This window comes from Salvelinus namaycush, chromosome 21 (genome assembly GCF_016432855.1).
Source record: "Salvelinus namaycush isolate Seneca chromosome 21, SaNama_1.0, whole genome shotgun sequence".
Taxonomy (NCBI): domain Eukaryota; kingdom Metazoa; phylum Chordata; class Actinopteri; order Salmoniformes; family Salmonidae; genus Salvelinus; species Salvelinus namaycush.
In genome coordinates, this window is record NC_052327.1 from 52,593,675 (window position 1) to 52,620,329 (window position 26,655).

General features: G+C 48.1%; 1 protein-coding gene across 1 annotated transcript in view; it reads left to right on the forward strand.

Moving 5' to 3' along the window:
- The first annotated feature begins 5,205 nt into the window (after nucleotides 1-5,205).
- Nucleotides 5,206-26,655, forward strand: part of LOC120065969 (netrin-4-like) — a 42,653-nt gene continuing 21,203 nt past the window's right edge. The window contains exons 1-3 of the mRNA XM_039017008.1: nucleotides 5,206-5,621; nucleotides 5,723-5,849; nucleotides 23,877-24,149. Coding sequence (XP_038872936.1) covers nucleotides 5,233-5,621; nucleotides 5,723-5,849; nucleotides 23,877-24,149 — 789 coding nt within the window. The 5' untranslated portion in view covers nucleotides 5,206-5,232. The remainder of the gene's footprint in view (nucleotides 5,622-5,722; nucleotides 5,850-23,876; nucleotides 24,150-26,655) is intronic.

The window sequence follows — 26,655 nt, forward strand, 5'->3', positions numbered from 1 at the left end:
TTCCTTTTCTCCAGGTGGGAAACAGCAATGTGGGGTGCAATAGAGATTGCATCATCTGTGGATCTGTTGGGGCAGTATACAAATTGGTGTGGGTCTAGGGTTTCTGGGATAATGGTGTTGATGTGAGCCATGATCAGCCTTTCAAAGCACTTCATGGCAACAGACGTGAGTGCTACGGGTCTGTAGTCATTTAGGCAGGTTACCTTAGTGTTCTTGGGCACAGGCACTATGATGGTCTGCTTAAAACATGTTAGTATTACAGTATTGGACAGGGAGAGGTTGAAAATGTCAGTGAAGACACTTGCCAGTTGGTCAGCGCATGCTTGCAGTACACATCCTGGTAATCCGTTTGGCACCGCGGCCTTGTGAATGTTGACCTGTTTAAAGGTCTTACTCACATCGGCTGCGGCGAGCGTGATCACACAGTTTTCCAGAACAGCTGGTGCTTTCATGCATGTTTCAGTGTTATTTGCCTTGAAGCGAGCATAGAAGTAGTTTAGCTCATCTGGTAGGCTCGTGTCACTGGGCAGCTCTCAGCTGTGCTTCCGTTTGTAGTCCGTAACGGTTTGCAAGCCCTGCCACATACGACAAGCGTCAGAGACGGTGTAGTACGATTCAATCTTAATCCTGAATTGACGCTTTGCTTGTTTGATTGTTCGTCTGAGGGCATAGCGGGATTTCTTATAGGCGTCCCGATTAGTGTCCCGCTCCTTGAAAGCGGCAACTCTAGTCTTTAGCTTGATGTGGATGTTGCCTGTAATCCATGGCTCCTGTTTGGGGTATGTACGTACGGTCACTGTGGGGACGACGTCATCAATGCTGCCAATAACTGATGTGGTGTACTCCTCAATGTCATTGGAGGAATCCCGGAACATATTCCAGTCTGTGCTCGAAAACAGTCCTGTAGCATCTGCTTCATCTGACCACTTTTTATTGATCTAGTCACTGGTACTTCCTGCTTTAGTTTTTGCTCGTAAGCAGGAATCAGGAGGATATAATTATGGTCAGATTTGCCAAATGGAGGGCGAGGGAGACCTTTGCATGCGTCTCTGTGTGTGTAGTAAAGCTGGTCCAGAGTTTTCTTTCCTTTGGTTTCACATTTAACATGCTGATAGAAATTTGGTAAAACGGATTTAAGTTTCCCTGCATTAACAGCTACGAAAAATACAGATAAACTCTCTAGGTAGATAGTTGGTCTACAGTTTATCATGAGATACTCAACCTCAGGCAAGCAATAGCTTGAGACTTCCTTAGATATCGTGTATCAGCTGTTATTTACAAAAATACATAGTCCGCCGCCCCTTGTCTTACCAGACGCCGCTGTTCTATCCTGCCGGTACAGCGTATAACCAGCCAGCTGTATGTTGATAGTGTCGTCGTTCAGCCACGACTCCGTGAAGAATAAGATATTACTGTTTTGAATGTCCCATTGGTAGTCATCTATTTTATTGTCCAAAGATTGCACAATTGCTAGCAAAATGGAAGGAAGTGGGGGTTTATTCGATCGCCTATGAATTCTCAGAAGGCAGCCCGCCCTCCCTTTTTCGCCGTCTCCTCTTCACGCAAATCACGGAGATCTGGGCCTGTTCCCGAGAAAGCCGTATATCGTTCGCGTCGGGCTCGTCAGACTCGTTAAAGGAAAAAAAGGATTCTGCCAGTCCGTGGTGAGTAATCACAGTCCTGATGTCCAGAAGTTATTTTCGGTCATAAGAGACGGTAGCGGCAACATTATGTACAAAATAAGTAAAAAAATAAGTTACAAACAATGCAAATAAACAAACAAAAAACACAGTCAGTTGGGGGCACGTAAAACATCTGCCTTCTTCTCCGGCGCCACTTGTAGGAGTAATTTGTCAAGGGAAAATAATACAATATTAATATTCACATTGAATAATACATTAAAACATTTTATCAACAATTTATTACTTTCATTTAAACATCTTCACAATGTCACTCTGATACAATCTACTCAGTGATGTTTTAAAGGCTGAGGGAGGGATGGAGAGAGGGAAAGACCCAGATATACAATGCCTTCAAAGTATTCAGACACCTTGAATTTTTCCACATTTTGTTACATTACAGCCTTATTCTTTTTGTATTATTATATATGTATATATATGTTGTATTTTACCCCCTTTTTCTCCCCAATTTCGATATTGTCTCATCGCTGCAACTTCCCAACAGCCTCGGGAGGCTGTGTCCTCCGAAAAATGACCCGTCAAACCGCACTTAAAACCCGCCCGCTTAACCCTGAAGCCAGAATGCACCAATGTGTCAGAGGAAACACTGTCCAACTGATGACTGAGGTCAGCCTGCAGGCACCCGGCCCGCCACAAGAAGTCGCTAGAGCACGATGAGCCAAGTCAAGCTCCCCCGGCTAAACTCTTCCCTAACCCAGACGACACTGGGCCAATTGTGCGCTGCCCTAGGGGACTCCCGATCACGGCCGGTTGTGATACAGCCTGGGATCAAACCCATGTCTGTAGTGACACCTCTAGCACTGTGATGCAGTGCCTTAGACCACTGCGCCATTCGGGAGCCCAAACTAAGAGCATTTATTTGGTAAAAATCATTACAGACATATTCTAAAATGGATTAAATAAAACGTTTTCCTCAGCAATCTACACACAATACCCCATAATGACAAAGCGAAAACAGGTTTTTCCAAATTTCAGCAAATTTATCCAAAATACAAAACTGAAATACCTAATTTACATAAGTATTCAGCCCCTTTGCTATGAGACTCGAAATTGAGCTCAGCTGCATCTTGTTTCCATTGATCGTCCTTGAGATGTTTCAACAACTTGATTGGAGTCCACCTGTGGTAAATTAAATTGCTTGGACATGCTTTGTAAAGGCACACACCTGTCTTTATAAGGTCCCACAGTTGACAGTGCATGTCAGAGCAAAAACCAAGCCATGAGGTCAAAGGAATTGTCCATAGAGATCCGAGACAGGATTGTGTCGAGGCACAGATCTGGGGGGGGGGGAGGGTACCAAAAAATGTCTGCAGCATTGATGTTCCCCAAGAACACAGTGGCCTCCATCATTCTTAAATTGAAGAAGTTTGGAACCACCAAGACTCTTCCTAGAGCTGGCCTCCCGGCCAAACTGAGCAATCGGGGGAAAAGGGCCTTGGTCAGGGAGGTGACCGCTGGTCACTCTGACAGAGCTCTAGAGTTCCTCTGTGGAGATGGGATAAACTATCAGAAGTACAACCCTCTCTGCAGCACTCCACCAATCAGGCCTTTATGGTAGAGTGGACAGACGGAAGCCACTACTCAGTAAAAGGCACATGACAGCCCACTTGGAGTGCCAAAAGGCACCCAAAGACTCTCAGAGCATGATAAACAAGATTCTCTGGTCTGATGAAACCAAGATTGAACTCTTTGGCCTGAATGCCAAGCGTCACGTCTGGAAGAAACCTGGCACCATCCCTAAGGTGAAGCATGGCGGTGGCAGCATCATGCTGTGGGGATGTTTTTCAGCGGCAGGGACTGGGAGTCCAGTCAGGATCAAGAGAAAGATGAATGGAGCAAAGTACAGAGAAATCCTTGATGAAAACCTGCTGTAGAGTGCTCAGGACCTCAGACTGGGGCTAAAGTTCACCTTCCAACAGGACAACGACCCTAAGCACACAGCCAAGACAACGCAGGAGTGGCTTCGGGACAAGTCTCTGAATGTCCAGGAGTGGCTCAGCCAGAGCCTGGACTTGAACCCGATCTAACATCTCTGGAGAGACTTGAAAATAGCTGTGCAGAGACGCTCCCCATCCAACCTGACAGAGCTTGCGAGGATCTGCTAAGAATATTGGGAGAAACTCCCCAAATACAGGTGTGCCAAGCTTGTAGCGTCATACCCAAAAAGACTCAAGACTGTAATTGCTACCAAAGGTGCTTCAACAAAGTACTGATTAAAGGGTCTGAATACTAATGTATATGTCATATTTTATTTTTAATAAATTAGCAAAAAAAATACTTTGTCATTATGGGGTATTGTGTGTAGATCGATGAAGGAAAATAATAATTTAATCAATTTTAGGATAAGGTTGTAACGTAACAAAATGTGGAACAAGTCAAGGGGGTCTAAGTAGGGAAATTCCCAAATGGCACCCTATTCCCTATAGTGCGCTATACTTTTGACAAGAGAGAATAGGGTGCCATTTGAGATTTAACCATATTTAAAGGGCTGAGGGAGGGGATAAGGTTAGCATTTGTAAAAGAACCATACAGTTGTTGGGAAAGACTATTAAATGCCTAGGCTTTCAACCTTTCCACATGTATATTTTTTTTTTCAAACATCGATGATGTATTTGAGTACTCAGGAATGCTCAACCTTTTACAAACGATATTGGACACTTTAACAAGCCTGAAGACGGTGACGCGTACCTGTTAGCCTAGATTAATGCACAGTGATGATTTATTTATAACTGAATGATATTCGATAGGTAGCAGACATCGTTTATGATCGACATCTAATCGATAGTGAGTGTTTTATTCTTCAATAGGACTAATTATCGTTTCGGTTTGTTAATATTGGAAGCGTCGTGCCGCTTCGGAGACAGCTCACTTGGCTAAAGTCAATCGTCTTGAGGAAACGTGCCTTCACTTGTTGCCACTATAAAAACAGACCTTCATCGCTGTTCTCTCTCAACTGTTCACACAAGAAGCAGCTAGGCTACCTGACTGTCTCAATATGTTCTAGAACAGTCTTCAAGGATGTTCAAGATGAGACGATGGTCTTTACTTGTCGTGATTGCTCTTTGTGCGTCTCCGTTTCTATTGGCTGGTAAGTAAAGGAATAGTAAAGTTAATTTTTTTCTCATCCTTGTGCGGTCTTGGATTGAGATGGTACTCGCAAACTTTAGCGCGAGTCTGTCCAAGTGCAGATGCAGGCATTGAGGATGATTTTGATTATAGCGTAGAGTATGTTGCTTTGAAATGTTTGTTGGCTATCTTGCATCTCTCCCATCTAAAAAACGCTTTAATGTCTGTCCAATAGATCATTTTAAAATGACAATGTAATATTGGGTATTGTTTTGGCTAATTAAGCTGGTATCGTAATCTGTGAAGATTCATTTAAATTGGAACAGTGAATTTTGTGTTAAATACAAATACAGTTATCCCCTAAAAATATATTCTCTCTCTCTCTATCCCCCCAGGTCCTTCCAGCTCTTCAGGTCCAGTCTCAGAGACCCAGAGCCGCTGTGCTGGTCGGGCCTGTAACCCTCCCATGGGGAACCTCGCCTTGGGCCGAGGACTACTCACCCAGTCTGTGTGTGGAGCTAACTCCACTGAGCCCTACTGCTCCTACCAGCAGATGTTTAGTTCTACCCCTTCCTTCCACAGAGACACTTCCTGTCCAGCTGCACCCAAATGCAGCAAGTGCAACGCAGCTCTCCCCCACCAGGCTCACCTGGCCTCTGCCATGACCGATTCCTCATTCCGATACCCAGATACCTGGTGGCAGTCTGCCGAGGGGGCGGAGACAGAAACCCTCCAACTAAACCTGGAGACAGAGTTCTACTTGACGCATCTGATCCTGGTGTTCCGCTCCCCCCGGCCCGCCGCTATGTTGCTGGAGCGTTCTCAGGACCACGGGAGGACCTGGAAGACCCTCAGGTACCATCGAGGACCACTTTGGAAATGACTGTTTTAATTGATGTATTAACCTCTGGGGTCAAATACACATCTTATTGATGGATGTATTGTTTTCTACCCAGGTACTTTGCGATGGACTGTGAGGACACCTTCGGCCTGGCAGAGGAGGCTCGTGTGAAGGAGAAAGGAGAGAGCGGGGCGGCCTGCACCTCCAAATACTCAGGAGCGTTCCCATGTACCCGAGGAGAGGTTAGAGTTGTGTATTGTGGGGTCTCTGATTGCACTTACCTATCCTCTTCATGCCTGCTGACACATAAGGCAGAGACCTATACCACTTCTGACTGTCTAACACCTGTTTCAAGCTTAGCTTAAGTTCCTTGTGGCTACTAAGATTGTTGAGAGCCCAGACACACAGCCTTTGGACACAGGTGAAGGCAACATCCAGCTGGGCGTTGTGGTTGCAGGGAAGATGGAGGACAGGACACAGGGGGTTGAATAGAACCGAGCTGAGACAGATTTCAAAGTGGCCCGTTCAAAACAACGTGTCAAACAATCTCAATGCTTCACAGCGGTAATGCATAACATCTGTGGTATCTAATTGTTTGCTGTGGTGCTCAAATACATCATTGCTGTTGTGTGTGTGGGTGTGTGTGGGTGTGTGTGGGTGTGGGACAAGCGTTGAACAAACAGACTAAGCTGTGTGTTTAAAGTAAACAGATCTGAACTGAGGCTTTTCAGATCGCATTTCTCAGCTGCACAAAGCCCATGACGACATCCATGCATCAATAGAATATCAATGTTCACCTTATTCCTCTGATGTTGCTCCCTGAGGCCTTTTTAGACGTGCCGTGTCATCGGACAGAGGAAAGTTTGAGCCAGAGAGCAACAGGCATTGTTGGTTTATTCATGAGCATCATGATTTTCATTCCTCATCAGTCCTAGGGACTCCCAGCAAAAAAATCTGTTTTTTTTTTCACTACTTCAATGTATCTGCATGTCCAGCTGTTATATTTTGCCTCACAATGAAGTGTTTTACCATTTTATTTTCAGGCCAGCCAGGGCTACAAGTAGAACACAAAACTATTTGACATAAACAGTTGTATTGATGAGTTTTATTAACAAATGTCAATAATAGAATAAGGTCTGCCAAGAAAAACCTAATAACAAATGTTTTTATGAGAATTCTGTAAGTACAGAAATGGTTTGTTCAGTGGGAAAATGAATATCCAACTAGTCAGTGTCAACTGTTTGGAGTTTGTGACAATAACTATGTGAGCTTATTACAGTATTATAGATACTATGTCCTGGGATTTCCTATGGTGTTCTATGTAGAAGAACCCCTTACAGTATTATAGACACTATGTCCTGGGATTTCCTATGGTCTTCTACGTAGAAGAACCCATTACAGTATTATAGACACTATGTCCTGGGATTTCCTATGATCTTCTATGTAGAAGAACCCCTTACAGTATTATAGACACTATGTCCTGGGATTTCCTATGGTGTTCTATGTAGAAGAACCCATTACAGTATTATAGACACTATGTCCTGGGATTTACTATGGTCTTCTACGTAGAAGAACCCATTCCTGTATTATAGACACTATGTCCTGGGATTTCCTGTCTTCTATCTAGAAGAACCCCTTCCTGTATTATAGACACTATGTCCTGGGATTTCCTGTCTTCTATCTAGAAGAACCCCTTCCTGTATTATAGACACTATGTCCTGGGATTTCCTGTCTTCTATCTAGAAGAACCCCTTCCTGTATTATAGACACTATGTCCTGGGATTTCCTATGATCTTCTATGTAGAAGAACCCATTACAGTATTATAGACACTATGTCCTGGGATTTACTATGATCTTCTATGTAGAAGAACCCCTTACAGTATTATAGACACTATGTCCTGGGATTTACTATGATCTTCTACGTAGAAGAACCCATTACAGTATTATAGACACTATGTCCTGGGATTTACTATGGTCTTCTATGTAGATTAACCCTTACAGTATTATAGACACTATGACCTGGGATTTACTATGATCTTCTATGTAGATTAACCCTTACAGTATTATAGACACTATGACCTGGGATTTCCTATGGTCTTCTATGTAGAAGAACCCCTTACAGTATTATAGACACTATGTCCTGGGATTTACTATGATCTTCTATGTAGAAGAACCCCTTACAGTATTATAGACACTATGTCCTGGGATTTCCTATGATCTTCTATATAGAAGAGCCCCTTACAGTATTATAGACACTATGTCCTGGGATTTACTATGATCTTCTATATAGAAGAGCCCCTTACAGTATTATAGACACTATGTCCTGGGATTTACTATGATCTTCTATATAGAAGAGCCCCTTACAGTATTATAGACACTATGTCCTGGGATTTACTATGATCTTCTATATAGAAGACCCCCTTACAGTATTATAGACACTATGTCCTGGGATTTACTATGATCTTCTATATAGAAGAGCCCCTTACAGTATTATAGACACTATGTCCTGGGATTTACTATGGTCTTCTATGTAGAAGAACCCCTTACAGTATTATAGACACTATGTCCTGGGATTTACTATGGTCTTCTATGTAGAAGAACCCTTTACAGTATTATAGACACTATGACCTGGGATTTACTATGATCTTCTATGTAGAAGAACCCATTACAGTATTATAGACACTATGACCTGGGATTTACTATGATCTTCTATGTAGAAGAACCCCTTACAGTATTATAGACACTATGTCCTGGGATTTTCTATGATGTTCTGTTGAATAACCCCTTACAGTATTATAGACACTATGTCCTGGGATTTAGTGTGGGCCTGTGAGTGTCATAGAGCAAAACAGATTACATGTGCACATTCGTGGGGTCATAATAGTTTATAGCTCAAACCATTCAGACTTTACATTACTTTTTATAAGAAGAACCGTTTTCACGATCCGCCCGTGTCTCACAAACACCGCTCTAGCTCAGCGGATGTTAATTTTGCACAAAAATATGTAGCTCAAACACACAATGTTTAAAAGGGGTTGGAAGCCCTAAATCATGTTGGCCTGATTGTGGGACTCAAATAGATGAGATGATAAGAGAGAGAGAGGGGAGAAAGAAAGGTAGAGAGAGATGGCAGAGAGAGAGAGGGGAGAAAGAAAGGTAGAGAGAGATGGCAGAGAGAGAGGGGAGAAAGAAAGGTAGAGAGAGATGGCAGAGAGAGAGAGAGGGGAGAAAGAAAGGTAGAGAGAGATGGCAGAGAGAGAGAGGGGAGAAAGAAAGGTAGAGAGAGATGGCAGAGAGAGAGAGAGGGGAGAAAGAAAGGTAGAGAGAGATGGCAGAGAGAGAGAGGGGAGAAAGAAAGGTAGAGAGAGATGGCAGAGAGAGAGGGGAGAAAGAAAGGTAGAGAGAGATGGCAGAGAGAGAGGGGAGAAAGAAAGGTAGAGAGAGATGGCAGAGAGAGTGAGAGGGGAGAAAGAAAGGTAGAGAGAGATGAGGAGAGAGAGGGGAGAAAGAAAGGTAGAGAGAGATGGCAGAGAGAGAGGGGAGAAAGAAAGGTAGAGAGAGATGGCAGAGAGAGTGAGAGGGGAGAAAGAAAGGTAGAGAGAGATGGCAGAGAGAGTGAGAGGGGAGAAAGAAAGGTAGAGAGAGATGAGGAGAGAGAGGGGAGAAAGAAAGGTAGAGAGAGATGGCAGAGAGAGAGAGGGGAGAAAGAAATGTAGAGAGAGATGGCAGAGAGAGAGGGGAGAAAGAAAGGTAGAGAGAGATGGCAGAGAGAGTGAGAGGGGAGAAAGAAAGGTAGAGAGAGATGAGGAGAGAGAGAGAGGGGAGAAAGAAAGGTAGAGAGAGATGGCAGAGAGAGTGAGAGGGGAGAAAGAAAGGTAGAGAGAGATGAGGAGAGAGAGAGAGGGGAGAAAGAAAGGTAGAGAGAGATGGCAGAGAGAGAGAGGAAAAAGAAAGGTAGAGAGAGATGAGGAGAGAGATGAGAAAGAAAGGTAGAGAGAGATGGCAGAGAGAGAGAGGAAAAAGAAAGGTAGAGAGAGATGAGGAGAGGGGAGAAAGAAAGGTAGAGAGAGATGGCAGAGAGAGAGAGGGGAGAAAGAAAGGTAGAGAGAGATGAGGAGAAAGAAAGGTAGAGAGATGGCAGAGAGAGAGAGGGGAGAATAAAATTTGATTTGATTTGAGAAAGGTAGAGAGAGATGATAAGAGAGAGAGAGGGGAGAAAGAAAGGTAGAGAGAGATGAGGAGAGAGAGAGAGGGGAGAAAGAAAGGTAGAGAGAGATGGCAGAGAGAGAGAGGGGAGAAAGGTAGAGAGAGATGGCAGAGAGAGAGAGGGGAGAAAGAAAGGTAGAGAGAGATGAGGAGAGAGAGAGAGGAGAAAGAAAGGTAGAGAGAGAGAGGGGAGAAAGGTAGAGAGATGGCAGAGAGAGAGAGAGGCAGCGGAATGTATTTTGTAGTGTTCCAATAGGGCTCTGGACCAAGTTAGGATGGGAGACGTTTAAATGTCATGAATATGAAAAGGGTGTGTCAGGTCATGCTGTGTGTTGGGCAGTGTCAGGTCATGCTGTGTGTTGGGCTCTATCAGGTTATGCTGTGTGTTGGGCTGTGTCAGGTCATGCTGTGTGTTGGGCTGTGTCATGTCATGCTGAGTGTTGGGCTGTGTCGGGTCATGCTGTGTGTTGGGCTGTGTCAGGTTATGCTGTGTGTTGGGCAGTGTCAGGTCATGCTGTGTCAGGTCATGCTGAGTGTTGGGCTGTGTCAGGTCATGCTGAGTGTTGGGCTGTGTCAGGTCATGCTGTGTGTTGGGCTGTGTCAGGTCATGCTGTGTGTTGGGCAGTGTCAGGTCATGCTGTGTGTTGGGCTGTGTCAGGTCATGCTGAGTGTTGGGCTGTGTCAGGTCATGCTGTGTGCTGGGCTGTGTCAGGTCATGCTGTGTGTTGGGCAGTGTCAGGTCATGCTGTGTGTTGGGCTGTGTCAGGTCATGCTGAGTGTTGGGCTGTGTCAGGTCATGCTGTGTGTTGGGCTGTGTCAGGTCATGCTGTGTGTTGGGCAGTGTCAGGTCATGCTGAGTGTTGGGCTGTGTCAGGTCATGCTGAGTGTTGGGCTGTGTCGGGTCATGCTGTGTGTTGGGCTGTGTCAGGTCATGCTGTGTGTTGGGCTCTATCAGGTTATGCTGTGTGTTGAGCTGTGTCAGGTTATGCTGTGTGTTGGGCTGTGTCAGGTCATGCTGTGTGTTGGGCTGTGTCAGGTCATGCTGTGTGTTGGGCTGTGTCAGGTCATGCTGTGTGTTGGGCTGTGTCAGGTCATGCTGTGTGTTGGGCTGTGTCAGGTTATGCTGAGTGTTGGGCTGTGTCAGGTCATGCTGTGTGTTGGGCTGTGTCAGGTCATGCTGTGTGTTGGGCTGTGTCAGGTCACGCTGTGTCAGGTCATGCTGAGTGTTGGGCCGTGTCAGGTCATGCTGTGTGTTGGGCTGTGTCAGGTCATGCTGTGTGTTGGGCTGTGTCAGGTCATGCTGAGTGTTGGGCTGTGTCAGGTCATGCTGTGTGTTGGGCTGTGTCAGGTCACGCTGTGTCAGGTCATGCTGAGTGTTGGGCCGTGTCAGGTCATGCTGTGTGTTGGGCTGTGTCAGGTCATGCTGTGTGTTGGGCTGTGTCAGGTCATGCTGAGTGTTGGGCTGTGTCAGGTCATGCTGTGTGTTGGGCTGTGTCAGGTCATGCTGAGTGTTGGGCCGTGTCAGGTCATGCTGTGTGTTGGGCTGTGTCAGGTCATGCTGTGTGTTGGGCTGTGTCAGGTCATGCTGAGTGTTGGGCTGTGTCAGGTCATGCTGTGTCAGGTCATGCTGTGTGTTGGGCTGTGTCAGGTCACGCTGTGTCAGGTCATGCTGTGTGTTGGGCTGTGTCAGGTCATGCTGTGTGTTGGGCAGTGTCAGGTCATGCTGTGTGTTGGGGTGTGTCAGGTCATGCTGTGTGTTGGGCAGTGTCAGGTCATGCTGTGTGTTGGGCCGTGTCAGGTCATGCTGTGTGCTGGGCTGTGTCAGGTCATGCTGAGTGTTGGGCCGTGTCAGGTCATGCTGTGTGTTGGGCTGTGTCAGGTCATGCTGTGTGTTGGGCTGTGTCAGGTCATGCTGTGTGTTGGGCAGTGTCAGGTCATGCTGAGTGTTGGGCTGTGTCAGGTCATGCTGAGTGTTGGGCTGTGTCGGGTCATGCTGTGTGTTGGGCTGTGTCAGGTCATGCTGTGTGTTGGGCTGTGTCGGGTCATGCTGTGTGTTGGGCTGTGTCAGGTCATGCTGAGTGTTGGGCTGTGTCGGGTCATGCTGTGTGTTGGGCTGTGTCAGGTCATGCTGTGTGTTGGGCTCTATCAGGTTATGCTGTGTGTTGAGCTGTGTCAGGTTATGCTGAGTGTTGGGCTGTGTCAGGTCATGCTGTGTGTTGGGCTGTGTCAGGTCATGCTGTGTGTTGGGCTGTGTCAGGTCATGCTGTGTGTTGGGCTGTGTCAGGTTATGCTGAGTGTTGGGCTGTGTCAGGTCATGCTGTGTGTTGGGCTGTGTCAGGTCATGCTGTGTGTTGGGCTCTATCAGGTTATGCTGTGTGTTGAGCTGTGTCAGGTTATGCTGTGTGTTGGGCTGTGTCAGGTCACGCTGTGTCAGGTCATGCTGAGTGTTGGGCCGTGTCAGGTCATGCTGTGTGTTGGGCTGTGTCAGGTCATGCTGTGTGTTGGGCTGTGTCAGGTCATGCTGAGTGTTGGGCTGTGTCAGGTCATGCTGTGTGTTGGGCTGTGTCAGGTCACGCTGTGACAGGTCATGCTGAGTGTTGGGCCGTGTCAGGTCATGCTGTGTGTTGGGCTGTGTCAGGTCATGCTGTGTGTTGGGCTGTGTCAGGTCATGCTGAGTGTTGGGCTGTGTCAGGTCATGCTGTGTCAGGTCATGCTGTGTGTTGGGCTGTGTCAGGTCACGCTGTGTCAGGTCATGCTGTGTGTTGGGCTGTGTCAGGTCATGCTGTGTGTTGGGCAGTGTCAGGTCATGCTGTGTGTTGGGGTGTGTCAGGTCATGCTGAGTGTTGGCCTGTGTCAGGTCATGCTGTGTGTTGGGCTGTGTCAGGTCATGCTGTGTGTTGGGCTGTGTCAGGTCATGCTATGTATTAGGAAGTGTCAGGTCATGCTGTGTGTTGGGCTGTGTCAGGTCATGCTGTGTGTTGGGCAGTGTCAGGTCATGCTCTGTGTTGGGCAATGTCAGGTCATGCTGTGTGTTGGGGTGTGTCAGGTCATGCTGAGTGTTGGGCTGTGTCAGGTCATGCTGTGTGTTGGGCTGTGTCAGGTCACGCTGTGTCAGGTCATGCTGAGTGTTGGGCCGTGTCAGGTCATGCTGTGTGTTGGGCTGTGTCAGGTCATGCTGTGTGTTGGGCTGTGTCAGGTCATGCTGAGTGTTGGGCTGTGTCAGGTCATGCTGTGTCAGGTCATGCTGTGTGTTGGGCTGTGTCAGGTCACGCTGTGTCAGGTCATGCTGTGTGTTGGGCTGTGTCAGGTCATGCTGTGTGTTGGGCAGTGTCAGGTCATGCTGTGTGTTGGGGTGTGTCAGGTCATGCTGAGTGTTGGGCCGTGTCAGGTCATGCTGTGTGTTGGGCTGTGTCAGGTCATGCTGAGTGTTGGGCCGTGTCAGGTCATGCTGTGTGTTGGGCTGTGTCAGGTCATGCTGTGTGTTGGGCTGTGTCAGGTCATGCTGTGTGTTGGGCTGTGTCGGGTCATGCTGTGTGTTGGGCTGTGTCAGGTTATGCTGTGTGTTGGGCAGTGTCAGGTCATGCTGTGTCAGGTCATGCTGAGTGTTGGGCAGTGTCAGGTCATGCTGTGTGTTGGGCAGTGTCAGGTCATGCTGTGTGTTGGGCTGTGTCAGGTCATGCTGTGTGCTGGGCTGTGTCAGGTCATGCTGTGTGTTGGGCAGTGTCAGGTCATGCTGTGTGTTGGGCTGTGTCAGGTCATGCTGAGTGTTGGGCTGTGTCAGGTCATGCTGTGTGTTGGGCTGTGTCAGGTCATGCTGTGTGTTGGGCAGTGTCAGGTCATGCTGAGTGTTGGGCTGTGTCAGGTCATGCTGAGTGTTGGGCTGTGTCGGGTCATGCTGTGTGTTGGGCTGTGTCAGGTCATGCTGTGTGTTGGGCTCTATCAGGTTATGCTGTGTGTTGAGCTGTGTCAGGTTATGCTGAGTGTTGGGCTGTGTCAGGTCATGCTGTGTGTTGGGCTGTGTCAGGTCATGCTGTGTGTTGGGCTGTGTCAGGTCATGCTGTGTGTTGGGCTGTGTCAGGTTATGCTGAGTGTTGGGCTGTGTCAGGTCATGCTGTGTGTTGGGCTGTGTCAGGTCATGCTGTGTGTTGGGCTGTGTCAGGTCACGCTGTGTCAGGTCATGCTGAGTGTTGGGCCGTGTCAGGTCATGCTGTGTGTTGGGCTGTGTCAGGTCATGCTGTGTGTTGGGCTGTGTCAGGTCATGCTGAGTGTTGGGCTGTGTCAGGTCATGCTGAGTGTTGGGCTGTGTCAGGTCATGCTGAGTGTTGGGCTGTGTCAGGTCATGCTGAGTGTTGGGCCGTGTCAGGTCATGCTGTGTGTTGGGCTGTGTCAGGTCATGCTGTGTGTTGGGCTGTGTCAGGTCATGCTGAGTGTTGGGCTGTGTCAGGTCATGCTGTGTCAGGTCATGCTGTGTGTTGGGCTGTGTCAGGTCACGCTGTGTCAGGTCATGCTGTGTGTTGGGCTGTGTCAGGTCATGCTGTGTGTTGGGCAGTGTCAGGTCATGCTGTGTGTTGGGGTGTGTCAGGTCATGCTGAGTGTTGGGCCGTGTCAGGTCATGCTGTGTGTTGGGCTGTGTCAGGTCATGCTGAGTGTTGGGCCGTGTCAGGTCATGCTGTGTGTTGGGCTGTGTCAGGTCATGCTGTGTGTTGGGCTGTGTCAGGTCATGCTGTGTGTTGGGCTGTGTCAGGTCATGCTATGTATTAGGAAGTGTCAGGTCATGCTGTGTGTTGGGCTGTGTCAGGTCATGCTGTGTGTTGGGCAGTGTCAGGTCATGCTGTGTGTTGGGCAGTGTCAGGTCATGCTGTGTGTTGGGGTGTGTCAGGTCATGCTGTGTGTTGGCCTGTGTCAGGTCATGCTGTGTGTTGGGCTGTGTCAGGTCATGCTGTGTGTTGGGCAGTGTCAGGTCATGCTGTGTGTTGGGCTGTGTCAGGTCATGCTGTGTCAGGTCATGCTGTGTTTTGGGCTGTGTCAGGTCATGCTGTGTGTTGGGCTGTGTCAGGTCATGCTGTGTGTTGAGCTGTGTCAGGTCATGCTGAGTGTTGGGCTGTGTCAGGTCATGCTGTGTGTTGGGCTGTGTCAGGTCATGCTGTGTGTTGGGCTGTGTCAGGTCATGCTGTGTGTTGGGCAGTGTCAGGTTATGCTGAGTGTTGGGCTGTGTCAGGTCATGCTGTGTGTTGGGCTGTGTCAGGTCATGCTGTGTGTTGGGCTGTGTCAGGTCACGCTGTGTCAGGTCATGCTGAGTGTTGGGCCGTGTCAGGTCATGCTGTGTGTTGGGCTGTGTCAGGTCATGCTGTGTGTTGGGCTGTGTCAGGTCATGCTGTGTGTTGGGCTGTGTCAGGTCATGCTGTGTGTTGGGCTGTGTCAGGTCATGCTGTGTGTTGGGCTGTGTCAGGTCATGCTGTGTGTTGGGCTGTGTCAGGTCATGCTGAGTGTTGGGCTGTGTCAGGTCATGCTGTGTGTTGGGCTGTGTCAGGTCATGCTGTGTGTTGGGCTGTGTCAGGTCATGCTGTGTGTTGGGCTGTGTCAGGTCATGCTGTGTGTTGGGCTGTGTCAGGTCATGCTGAGTGTTGGGCTGTGTCAGGTCATGCTGTGTGTTGGGCAGTGTCAGGTCATGCTGTGTGTTGGGCTGTGTCAGGTCATGCTGTGTGTTGGGCAGTGTCAGGTCATGCTGTGTGTTGGGCTGTGTCAGGTCATGCTGTGTGTTGGGCTGTGTCAGGTCATGCTGTGTGTTGGGCTGTGTCAGGTCATGCTGTGTGTTGGGCTGTGTCAGGTCATGCTGTGTGTTGGGCTGTGTCAGGTCATGCTGTGTGTTGGGCTGTGTCAGGTCATGCTGAGTGTTGGGCTGTGTCAGGTCATGCTGTGTGTTGGGCAGTGTCAGGTCATGCTGTGTGTTGGGCTGTGTCAGGTCATGCTGTGTGTTGGGCAGTGTCAGGTCATGCTGTGTGTTGGGCTGTGTCAGGTCATGCTGTGTGTTGGGCTGTGTCAGGTCATGCTGTGTGTTGGGCTGTGTCAGGTCATGCTGTGTGTTGGGCTGTGTCAGGTCATGCTGTGTGTTGGGCTGTGTCAGGTCATGCTGTGTGTTGGGCTGTGTCAGGTTATGCTGTGTGTTGGGCTGTGTCAGGTTATGCTGTGTGTTGGGCTGTGTCAGGTCATGCTGTGTGTTGGGCTGTGTCAGGTCATGCTGTGTGTTGGGCTGTGTCAGGTCATGCTATGTGTTGGGCTGTGTCAGGTTATGCTGTGTGTTGGGCTGTGTCAGGTCATGCCCCCCTCAAAATATTTTATCATGAGATATATATACTGAACAAAAATATATAAATGCAAAATACTACAATTTCAACGATTTTACTGAATTACAGTTCATATAAGGAAAATAGGTAAATTAAAATAAATAAATTAGTACCTAATCTATGGATTTCACATGACTGGGCAGGGGCAAAGGCCCACCCACTGGGGGGCCAGGTCCAGCCGTCCGGGTGGCTTGTCTCAGACGATGTGAAGAATCCGGATGTGGAGGTCCAGGGCTGGAGTGGTTACATGCTTATGGCAGAGAAATTAACATGAAATTATCTGGCAACAGCTCTGGTGGACATTCCTGCAGTCAGCATGCCAGTTGCACGCTCCTTCAAAACTTGAGACGTGGCATTGTGTTGTGTGACAAAACTGCACATTTTAGGCTGTCCTTTTATTGTCCCCAGCACAAGGTGCACCTCTGTAATGATCATGCTGTTTAATCAGCTTCTTGAAATGCCACAGGTGGCTGCCACAGGTGGCTGGATTGTTTTGCAAAGGAGAAATGCTCACTAACAGGGATTAGAGAGAGAGAGAGAGAGCGAGACCGTACCTGTCCTAGATTTCACACGTGGACTTGATTTAACTAATTATATGTCTTCTGAAGGTAATTGGTTGCACCAGATCTTTTATTAGGGGCTTCATAGCAAAGGGGATGAATACATATGCACGCACCACTTAAACATTTTTTTTTCCATTTCACTTCACCAAGATGGACTATTTTGTGTATGTCCATTACATGAAATCCAAACAAATATCAATTTAAATTACAGGTTGTAATGCAATGTAATAGGAAAAACGCCAAGCGGGATCAATACTTTTGCCAGGCACTGTACCACCACAGACTGATGCTGGCACTAAGACCACACTCAACCAAATCTATAAGGCCATAAGCAAACAAGAAAATGCTCACCCAGAAGCAGCGTTCCTAGTGGCCAGGGACTTTAATGCAGGCAAACTTAAATCAGTTTTACCAAATTTTTACCAGCATGTCACATGTGCAACCAGAGGGAAAAAAACTATAGACCACATTTACTCCACACACAGAGATGCATACAAAGCTCTCCCCTGCCCTCCATTTGGCAAATCTGACCATAATTCTATCCTCCTGATTGCTGCTTACAAGCAATTAAAGCAGGAAGTACCAGTGACTCGCTCAATACGGAAGTGGTCAGATGAAGTGGATGCTACGCTACAGGAATGTTTTGCTAGCACAGACTGAAATATGTTCTGAGATTCATCCAATGGCGTTGAGGAGTATACCATCTCAGTCATCGGCTTCATCAATAAGTGCATCGATAACGTCGTCCCCACAGTGACTGTACGTACATACCCCAAACAGGAGCCATGGATTACAGGCAACATCCACATCAAGCTAAAGACTAGAGTTGCCACTTTCAAGGAGCGGGACACTAATCGGGACGCCTATAAGAAATCCCACTATGCCCTCAGACGAACAATCAAACAAGCAAAGCGTCAATACAGGATTAAGATGGAATCATACTGCACCGGTTCTGATGCTTGTTGGATTATCCATTGCTTGAAAACTATTACGGACTCCAAAGGGAAACCCAGACGCGAGCTGCCCAGTGACACAAAGCTACCAGATGAGCTAAATGCCTTTTTATGCTTGCTTCGAGGCAAGCAACACTGAAGCATGCATGAGAGCACCAGCTGTTCTGGATGACTGTGTGATAACGCTCCCGGTAGCCGATGTGAGCAAGGCCTTTAAACAGGTCAACATTCACAAAGCCAAGGGGCCAGATGGATTACCAGGACATGTACTCAAAGCATGCGCAAATCAGCTGGCAAGTGTCTTTTCAACTTCTCCCTGACTGAGTCTGTAATACCTACATATGTCAAGCAGACCACCATAGTCCCTGTGCCCAAGGAAGCGAAGGTAACCTGCCTAAATGATTACCTCCCTGTAGCACTTACGTCGGTTTTGAAAGGCTGGTCATGGCTCACATCAACAGCATCCTCCCAGATACCCTCGACCCACTCCAATTCGCATACTGCCCCAACAGATCCACAGACGACACAATCTCAATCGCACTCCACACTGCCCTTTCCCACCTGGACAAAAGCAACACCTATGTTAGAATGCGGTTCACTGACTACAGCTCAGCGTTCAACACCATAGTGCCCATGAAGCTCATCACTAAGCCAAGGACCCTGGGACTAAACACCTTCCTCTGCAACTGGATCCTGGACTTCCTGATGGGCCGCCTCAGGTGGTAAGAGTAGGCAACAAAACATCTGCCATGCTGATCCTCAACACTGGGGCCCCTCAGGGGTGTGTACTTACTCCCCTCTTGTACTATCTGTTCACCCACGACTGCATGGCCAAACACGACTCCAACACCATGATTAAGTTTGCAGACGACACAACAGTGGTAGGCCTGATCACCGACAACGATGAGACAGCCTATAGAGAGGAGGTCAGAGAACTGGCAGTGTGGTGCCAGGACAACAACCTCTCCCGTAATGTGAGCAAGACAAAGGAGATGATCGTGGACTACAGGAAAAGGCGTGCCGAACAGGCCCCCATTAACATCAACGGGGTCGTAGTGGAGCGAGTCGAGAGTTTCAAGTTCCTTGGTGTCCACATCACCAACAATCTATCATGGTCCGAACACACCAAGACAGTCGTGAAGAGGGCACGACAAAACCTATTCCCCCTCAGGAGACTGAAAAGATTTGGCATGGGTCCCCCGATCCTCAAAGTTCTACAGCTGCACCATCGAGAGCATCCTGACCGGTTGCTTCACCGCCTGGCATGGCAACTGCTTGGCATCTGACCATAAGGCGTTACAGAGGGTAGTACGTACGGCCCAGTACATCACTGGGGCCAAGCTTCCTGCAATCCGTAGCAGTCAGACGTCTGTTGTCTTGTCCCGTCCGGTCCCATGTATATATCTTTTTCTTCGTATATCTTTTTTATTATTATTTTTTATCTTAATTCCAATCTACGGATTGAACATACTCTCCTGCAACCCGCCTCACCCAAAGTGGTACGGATCTGCAATTTTTTTTTACACTTTAGAACCGGAACCCCCATCAGAAGCTAGCCAGCTAACTAGCTACTTGGTAGTAGTCAGTTAGCCACTGCTAGCGGTCATCAATGTTAACTTTGACATCAGCCAGCCTCAGCCCGGTCAATTCCTGCCAGTCTGCACAGTGCGATATCAACCCAGAGCATTTCGGACTGCTTTTTCTCTACCACATCTCAGGATTCCTACCGCAAGCTCTGAACCTTTACACTGGATAATCGCAGCTAGCTAGCTGCTATCCGAGTGGCTACTCCTGGCTAACATCTCTGTCCCGAAACAAGCACCACTTAGCCAGGAGCTAGCCTCGAGCTAGGCCCGTCTCCCGGCTAGCTGAAGAGGTCCATCAGTCAATTCCTTGGGCTACAATACCTATTTTGCCAATTGGCCTGGACCCTTTTACTGCCGACATGGAGCCCCGCCGATCCATCACGACTGGTCTGCCAACGTAAACGTCCGAGGTGGTCTAAACAGGCTCTTCCGTCGTGACATCCCCAGAAGGCCCTTCTGCTAGCCCTTGCCCGCTAGCTGTCTGAATCGCAGTGTCTCCAGCTCACTTGGCTACGCATGCCTCTCCCTAACGTCAATATGCCTTGTCCATTGCTGTTTTGGCTAGTGATTGTCTTATTTCACTGTAGAGCCTCCAGCCCTGCTCAATATGCCTTAGCTATCCCTTTTGTTCCACCCCCCACTCATGCGGTGACCTCACCTGGTTTAAATGATGTTTCACCTGGCCTAAATAGTGCCTCTAGAGACAATATCTCTCTCATCGTCACTCAATGCCTAGGTTTTGGCTAGTGATTGTCTTATTTCACTGTAGAGCCTCCAGCCCTGCTCAATATGCCTTAGCTATCCCTTTTGTTCCACCCCCCACTCATGCGGTGACCTCACCTGGTTTAAATGATGTTTCACCTGGCCTAAATAGTGCCTCTAGAGACAATATCTCTCTCATCGTCACTCAATGCCTAGGTTTTACCTCCACTGTATTCACATCCTACCATACCCTTGTCTGTACATTATGCCTTGAATCCATTCTTCCGGGCCCAGAAATCTGCTCCTTTTTCTCTCTGTTCCGAACGCACTAGACTACCAGTTCTTATAGCCTTTAGCCGTACCCTTATCCTATTCCTCCTCTGTTCCTCTGATGTAGAGGTTAACCCAGGCCCTGCAGCGCTAGCTCCACTCCCATTCCCCAGGCGCTCTCATTTGTTGACTTCTATAACCGTAAAAGCCTTGGTTTCATGCATGTTAACATTAGAAGCCTCCTCCCTAAGTTTGTTTTATTCACTGCTTTAGCACACTCCGCCAACCCGGATGTCCTAGCCGTGTCTGAATCCTGGCTTAGGAAGGCCGCCAAAAATCCAGAAATTTCCATCCCTAACTATAACAATCTAAGATAGATGCCCTCAATCTCACACAAATTATCAAGGAACATACCATGTACAACCCTAAATCCATAACCATGGGCACCCTCTTAGATATCATCCTGACCAACTTGCCCTCTAAATACCCCTCTGCTGTCTCCTACCAGGATCTCAGCGATCATTGCCTCATTGCCTGCGTGTGTAATGGGTCTGCGGTCAAACGACCACCCCTCATCACTGTCAAACGCTCCCTAAAACACTTCAGCAAGCAGGCCTTTCTAATCGACCTGGCCCGAGTATCCTGGAAGGATATTGACCAAATCCCGTCAGTCAAGGATGCCTGGTTTCTCTTTAAAAGTGATTTCCTCTCCATCTTAAATAAGCATGCCCCATTCAAAAAATGTAGAACTAAGAACATATATTGCCCTTGGTTCACCCCAGACTGTCCTTGACCAGCACAAAAACATCCTGTGGCATTCTGCATTAGCATGGAATAGCCCCCGCAATAGGCAACTTTTCAGGGAAGTCAGGAACCAATATACTCAGTCAGTTAGGAAAGCTAAGCCTAGCTTTTTCAAACAGAAATTTGCATCCTGTAGCACTAATTCCAAAAAGTTTTGGGACACTGTGAAGTCCATGGAGAATAAGAGCACCTCCTCCCAGCTGCCCACTGCACTGAGGATAGGAAACATTGTCACCACCGATAAATCTACGATAATCGATAATTTCAATAAACATTTTTCTACGGCTGGCCATGCTTTCCACCTGGCTACAACTACCGCGGCCAACATCTCAGCACCCAACTTGCCCAAGCCCCCTGCTTCTCCTTCACCCAAATCCAGACAGCTGATGTTCTGAAAGAACTGCAAAATCTGGATCCTTACAAATCAGCTGGGCTAGACAATCTGGACCCTCTCTTTCTAAAATGATCTGCCGAAATTGTTGCAACCCCTATTACTAGCCTATTCAACCACTCTTTCGTATAGTCTGAGATCCCCAAAGATTGAAAAGCTGCCGCGGTCATCCCCCCCCATTCAAAGGGGGAGACACTCTAGACCCAAACTGTTATAGACCTATATCCATCCTGCCCTGCCTTTCTAAAATCTTCGAATGCCAAGTTAACAAATAGATCACTGACCATTTCGAAACCCATCGTTTCTTCTCCACTATGCAATCTGGTTTCTGAGGTGGTCATGGGTGCACCTCAGCTACGCTCAAGGTCCTAAACGATATCATAACCGCCATCGATAAAAGACAGTACTGTGCAGCCGTCTTCATCGACCTGGCCAAGGCTTTCGACTCTGTCAATCACCGCATTCTTATCGGCAGACTCAATAGCCTTGGCTTCTGAAATGACTGACTTGGCTTCTGAAATGACTGCCTCGCCTGGTTCACCAACTACTTCTCAGATAGAGTTCACTGTGTCAAATTGGAGGGCCTGTTGTCTGGACCTCTGGCAGTCTCTATTGTGGTGCCACAGGGTTCAATTCTCGGGCCGACTCTTTTCTCTGTATATATAAATGATGTCGCTCTTGCTGCTGGGGATTCTACGCAGACGACCTCTTCACAGACGACACCATTCTGTATACATCTGGCCCTTCTTTGGACATTGTGCTAACAAACCTCCAAACGAGCTTCAATGCCATTACAACACTCCTTCCGAAGCCTCCAACTGCTTTTAAATGCAAGTAAAACTAATTGCATGCTCTTCAACTGATTGCTGCCCTCACTAGCGTCAATACTCTGGACGGTACTGACTTAGAATATGGGGACAACTACAAAAACCTAGGTGTCTGGTTAGACTGTAAACTCTCCTTCCAGACTCACATTAAGCATCTCCAATCCAAAATTAAATCTAGAATTGGCTTCCTATTTCGCAACAAAGCCTCCTTCACTCATGCTGCCAAACATACCTTCGTAAAACTGACTCTCCTATCGATTCTTGACTTCGGCAAAATCATTTACAAAATAACCTCCAACACTCTACTCAGACTATATCCAAACTGAATGCAGTCTATCACAGTGCCATCCGTTTTGTCACCAAAGCCTCATATACTACCCACCACTGCGACCTGCATGCTCTCGTTGGCTGGCCCTCACTACATATTCATTGCCAAACCCACTGGCTCCAGGTCATCTAAAAGTCTTTGCTAGGTAAAACCCTGCCTTATCTCAGCTCACTGGTCACCATTGCATCACCCACCCGTAGCACGCACTCCAGCAGGTATATTTCACTGGTCACTCCCAAAGCCAACACTTCCTTTGGCCGCCTTTCCTTCCAGTTCTCTGCTGCCAATGACTGGAAAGAATTGCAAAATCACTGAAGTTGGAGTCTTATATCTCCCTCTCTAACTTTAAGCATCAGCTGTCAGAGCAGCTTTCCGATCACTGTACCTGTACACAGCCAATCTGTAAATAGCACACCCAACTACCTCATCCCCATATTGTTGTTTATCCTCTTGCTCTTTTGCACCCCAGTATCTCTACTTGCACATCATCATATGCACATCTATCACTCCAGTGTTAATGCTAAATTTGTATTATTTCGCCTCCATGGCCTATTTATTGCCTTACCTCCCTACTCTTCTACATTTGCACACACTGTACATAGATTTTTCTATTGTATTATTGACTGTACGTTTGTTTATGTATAACTCTGTGTTGTTGTTTTTGTCGCACTGCTTTGCTTTATCTTGGCCAGGTCGCAGTTGTAAATGAGAACTTGTTCTCAACTGGCCTACCTGGTTAAATAAAGGTGAAAAATAAAAATCCTGGACCTATATACTAGGCGGTGTCAGAGGAAAGCCCATAAAATTGTCAGAGACACCAGTCACCCAAGTCATAGACTGTTTTCTATTCTACTGCACGGCAAGCGATACCGAAGCGCCAAGTCTAGGACCAAAAGGCTCCTTAACAGCTTCTACCCCCAAGCCATAAGACTGCTAAACAATTAATCAAATGGCCACCGGACTATTTACATTGAACACCCTTCCCCCTCCTTGTGTTTTGTACACTGCTGCTACTCACTATTAATTATCTATGCATAGTCACTTCACCCCTACCTACATTTACAAATGACCTCTAACCTTTACCCCCGCATATAGCCTCATTATTATGTTATTGTGTTACTTTTTATTATTTTTTACTTTAGTTTATTTGGTAAATATTTTCTTAACTCTTCTTGAACTGCACTGTTGGTTAAGGGCATGTAAGTAAGCATTTCACGGTAAGGTCTACACATGTGACAAATAAAGTTTGATTTGATCTGCCAGATTTTGTTACTGGGAACTTCTCCCCTCTCTAGGTGATCTATCGCGCCCTGTCCCCCTGGCACTCACTGGACCCCTACGGCCCAGCAGCCCAGACTCAGTTGATGGTCACCAACCTGCGGGTGCGTCTGCTGCAGCGCCAGCCTTGCCCCTGCCAGTCTAAAGACCCAGATACCCAGACACTGCCCACAAACCATTATGCCATCTATGACTTCATCGTCAAGGGCAGCTGCCTCTGCAACGGGCACGCCGAGCACTGTGTGCCAGCCAATGGGTACCGCCCCGCCAGGCAGAGGATCAATCACGTGGTGAGTAAGGGTGAAGAGCAGCACGAACAACCAATCACAACTGACCACTTATCTCTGTGTCTATTAGCGCTTCTTCAAAAGACTGCAATCATCACATCACACTCTGTTAACAAAAACAGTCAGGGATGTTGTGTGTTTGTGTGTTTGTGCTGCCGAATGTTTGTGTGTATGGAGCGGCTTGTGTTGATTCCTGTGTGTGTGTGTGTGTGTGTGTGTGTGTGTGTGTGTGTGTGTGTGTGTGTGTGTGTGTGTGTGTGTGTGTGTGTGTGTGTGTGTGTGTGTGTGTGTGTGTGTGTGTGTATGGAGCGGCTTGTGTTGATTCCTGTGTGTGTGTGTGTGTGTGTCTGTGATTGTGTCAGTGTGTGTAAATGTGTTATTGTTTCTGGCACTCTCCATTCCCACCACCCCTTGGGTTCTACATCTGTGTTGTGGTGTTTTAATGCGGAGCCTCTAGGCTTTACTGAAGACTATATTTACCCACAGATTTACCTTCCATTACGGGATTATGACTATGAGGAAACCTTAATTATAGTGTAAAACGCCATATAGTAGCTTAAACATATTTTTCCCACTGAGAGTAGAAACTACCAGTGGAATAACATCAGCATTTCTCATATAGTAAACATTGGAGGCTTTAGTCAAACAGTGGTGGGAAGATAATTCAGGGTGTTCCACATTTACTGCAAAGTAGAAAATACACTGCTACACTGGCGATTTTAGCATGTCAATCTTGGTGAGGCAAACTCAACCAATTTTTTTTTTTAGATGCATGCCAGCAAAGCCACTACACAACACTAAACAATACATTAATTGCACTATAACGGCGACAAGCAGTGCCCACAAGTGTTTAGGGCCTACATAAAGCTGTCCCAACAGCAGAGCTTTCTTTCCAACACTGTAATGCCCGAGGTGTAGTGGATGAACAGGAGTCAAACGCAGGAGACAGAGAGTTCAGAGTAGCGTTCAAAATTTAATTACCCACACGGGTGCAAACACGACGCTACTCAAAAAACAAATGCTTCACCCCAAACCGAGTGAGAACCACGGAAAATACCAACCAACACGATACCCAGACACAACAAGAATGTACAGAGTGTACACACAACAATCCCGCACACCCAGCAGGCCGGGCTGCTGGGTAATAAAGCCCCACAAATCACCCTAACCACAAACAGGTGCACCTACTCAACAAAAAGGGAGGGGGAGGAAAAGTCAGTAGCAGCTAGTAGGCCGGTGACGACGACCGCCGAGCGCCACCCGAACAGGAAGGGGAGCCACCTTCGGTGGGAGTCGTTACAGTACCCCCCCCCTGACGCGCGGCTCCCGCAGCGCGCCGACACCGACCTCGAGGACGACCCGGAGGGCGAGGCGCAGGGCGATCCGGATGGAGGTGATGGAAATCCCTCAACATCGATGGATCCAGAATGTCCCCCACCGGTACCCAGCACCTCTCCTCCGGACCGTACCCCTCCCAGTCCACGAGGTACTGCAGGCCCCTCACCCGGCGTCTTGAGTCCAGAATGGCTCTTATCCTGTACGCCGGGGACCCCTCGATGTCGAGAGGGGGAGGAGGGACCTCCGGTACCTCACCGTCCTGCAGGGGACCAGCTACCACCGGCCTGAGGAGAGACACATGAAACGAGGGGTTAATACGATAATAGGAAGGGAGTTGTAATCGATAACACACCTCGTTTATTCTCCTCAGGACTTTGAAGGGCCCTACACACTGCGGACCCAGCTTCCGGCAGGGCAAGCGGAGGGGCAGGTTTCGGGTCGAGAGCCAGACCCTGTCCCTCGGTACAAACACGGGGGCCTCACTGCGGTGGCGGTCAGCACTCCTCTTCTGCCGTCCACTAGCTTGTTGAAGTGATTCCTGGACGGCCCTCCATGTCTCCTTGGAGCGCTGCACCCATTCCTCCACCGCAGGAGCCTCGGTCTGGCTCGGATGCCATGGTGCCAGGACCGGCTGGTACCCCAATACACACTGAAAGGGGGACGTGTTAGTAGAGGAGTGGCGTAGAGAGTTCTGGGCCATTTCGGCCCAAGGGATGTATCTCGCCCACTCCCCTGGCCGGTCCTGGCAATACGACCGCAGAAACCTACCCACCTCCTGGTTCACTCTCTCCACCTGCCCATTACTCTCAGGGTGATAACCGGAGGTAAGGCTGACCGAGACCCCCAAACGCTCCATAAACGCCCTCCATACTCTGGACGTGAACTGGGGACCCCGATCAGAAACGATGTCCTCCGGCACCCCGTAGTGCCGGAAGACGTGGGTAAATAATGCCTCCGCAGTCTGTATGGCTGTAGGGATACCGGGCAACGGGAGGAGACGACAGGACTTAGAAAACCGATCCACAATCACCAGCACCGTAGTATTGCCTTGAGACGGGGGAAGGTCGGTCAGGAAATCTACGGATAGATGTGACCAAGGCCGTTGTGGAACGGGGAGGGGTTGTAACTTCCCTCTAGGAAGGTGCCTAGGAGCCTTACTCTGAGCGCATAC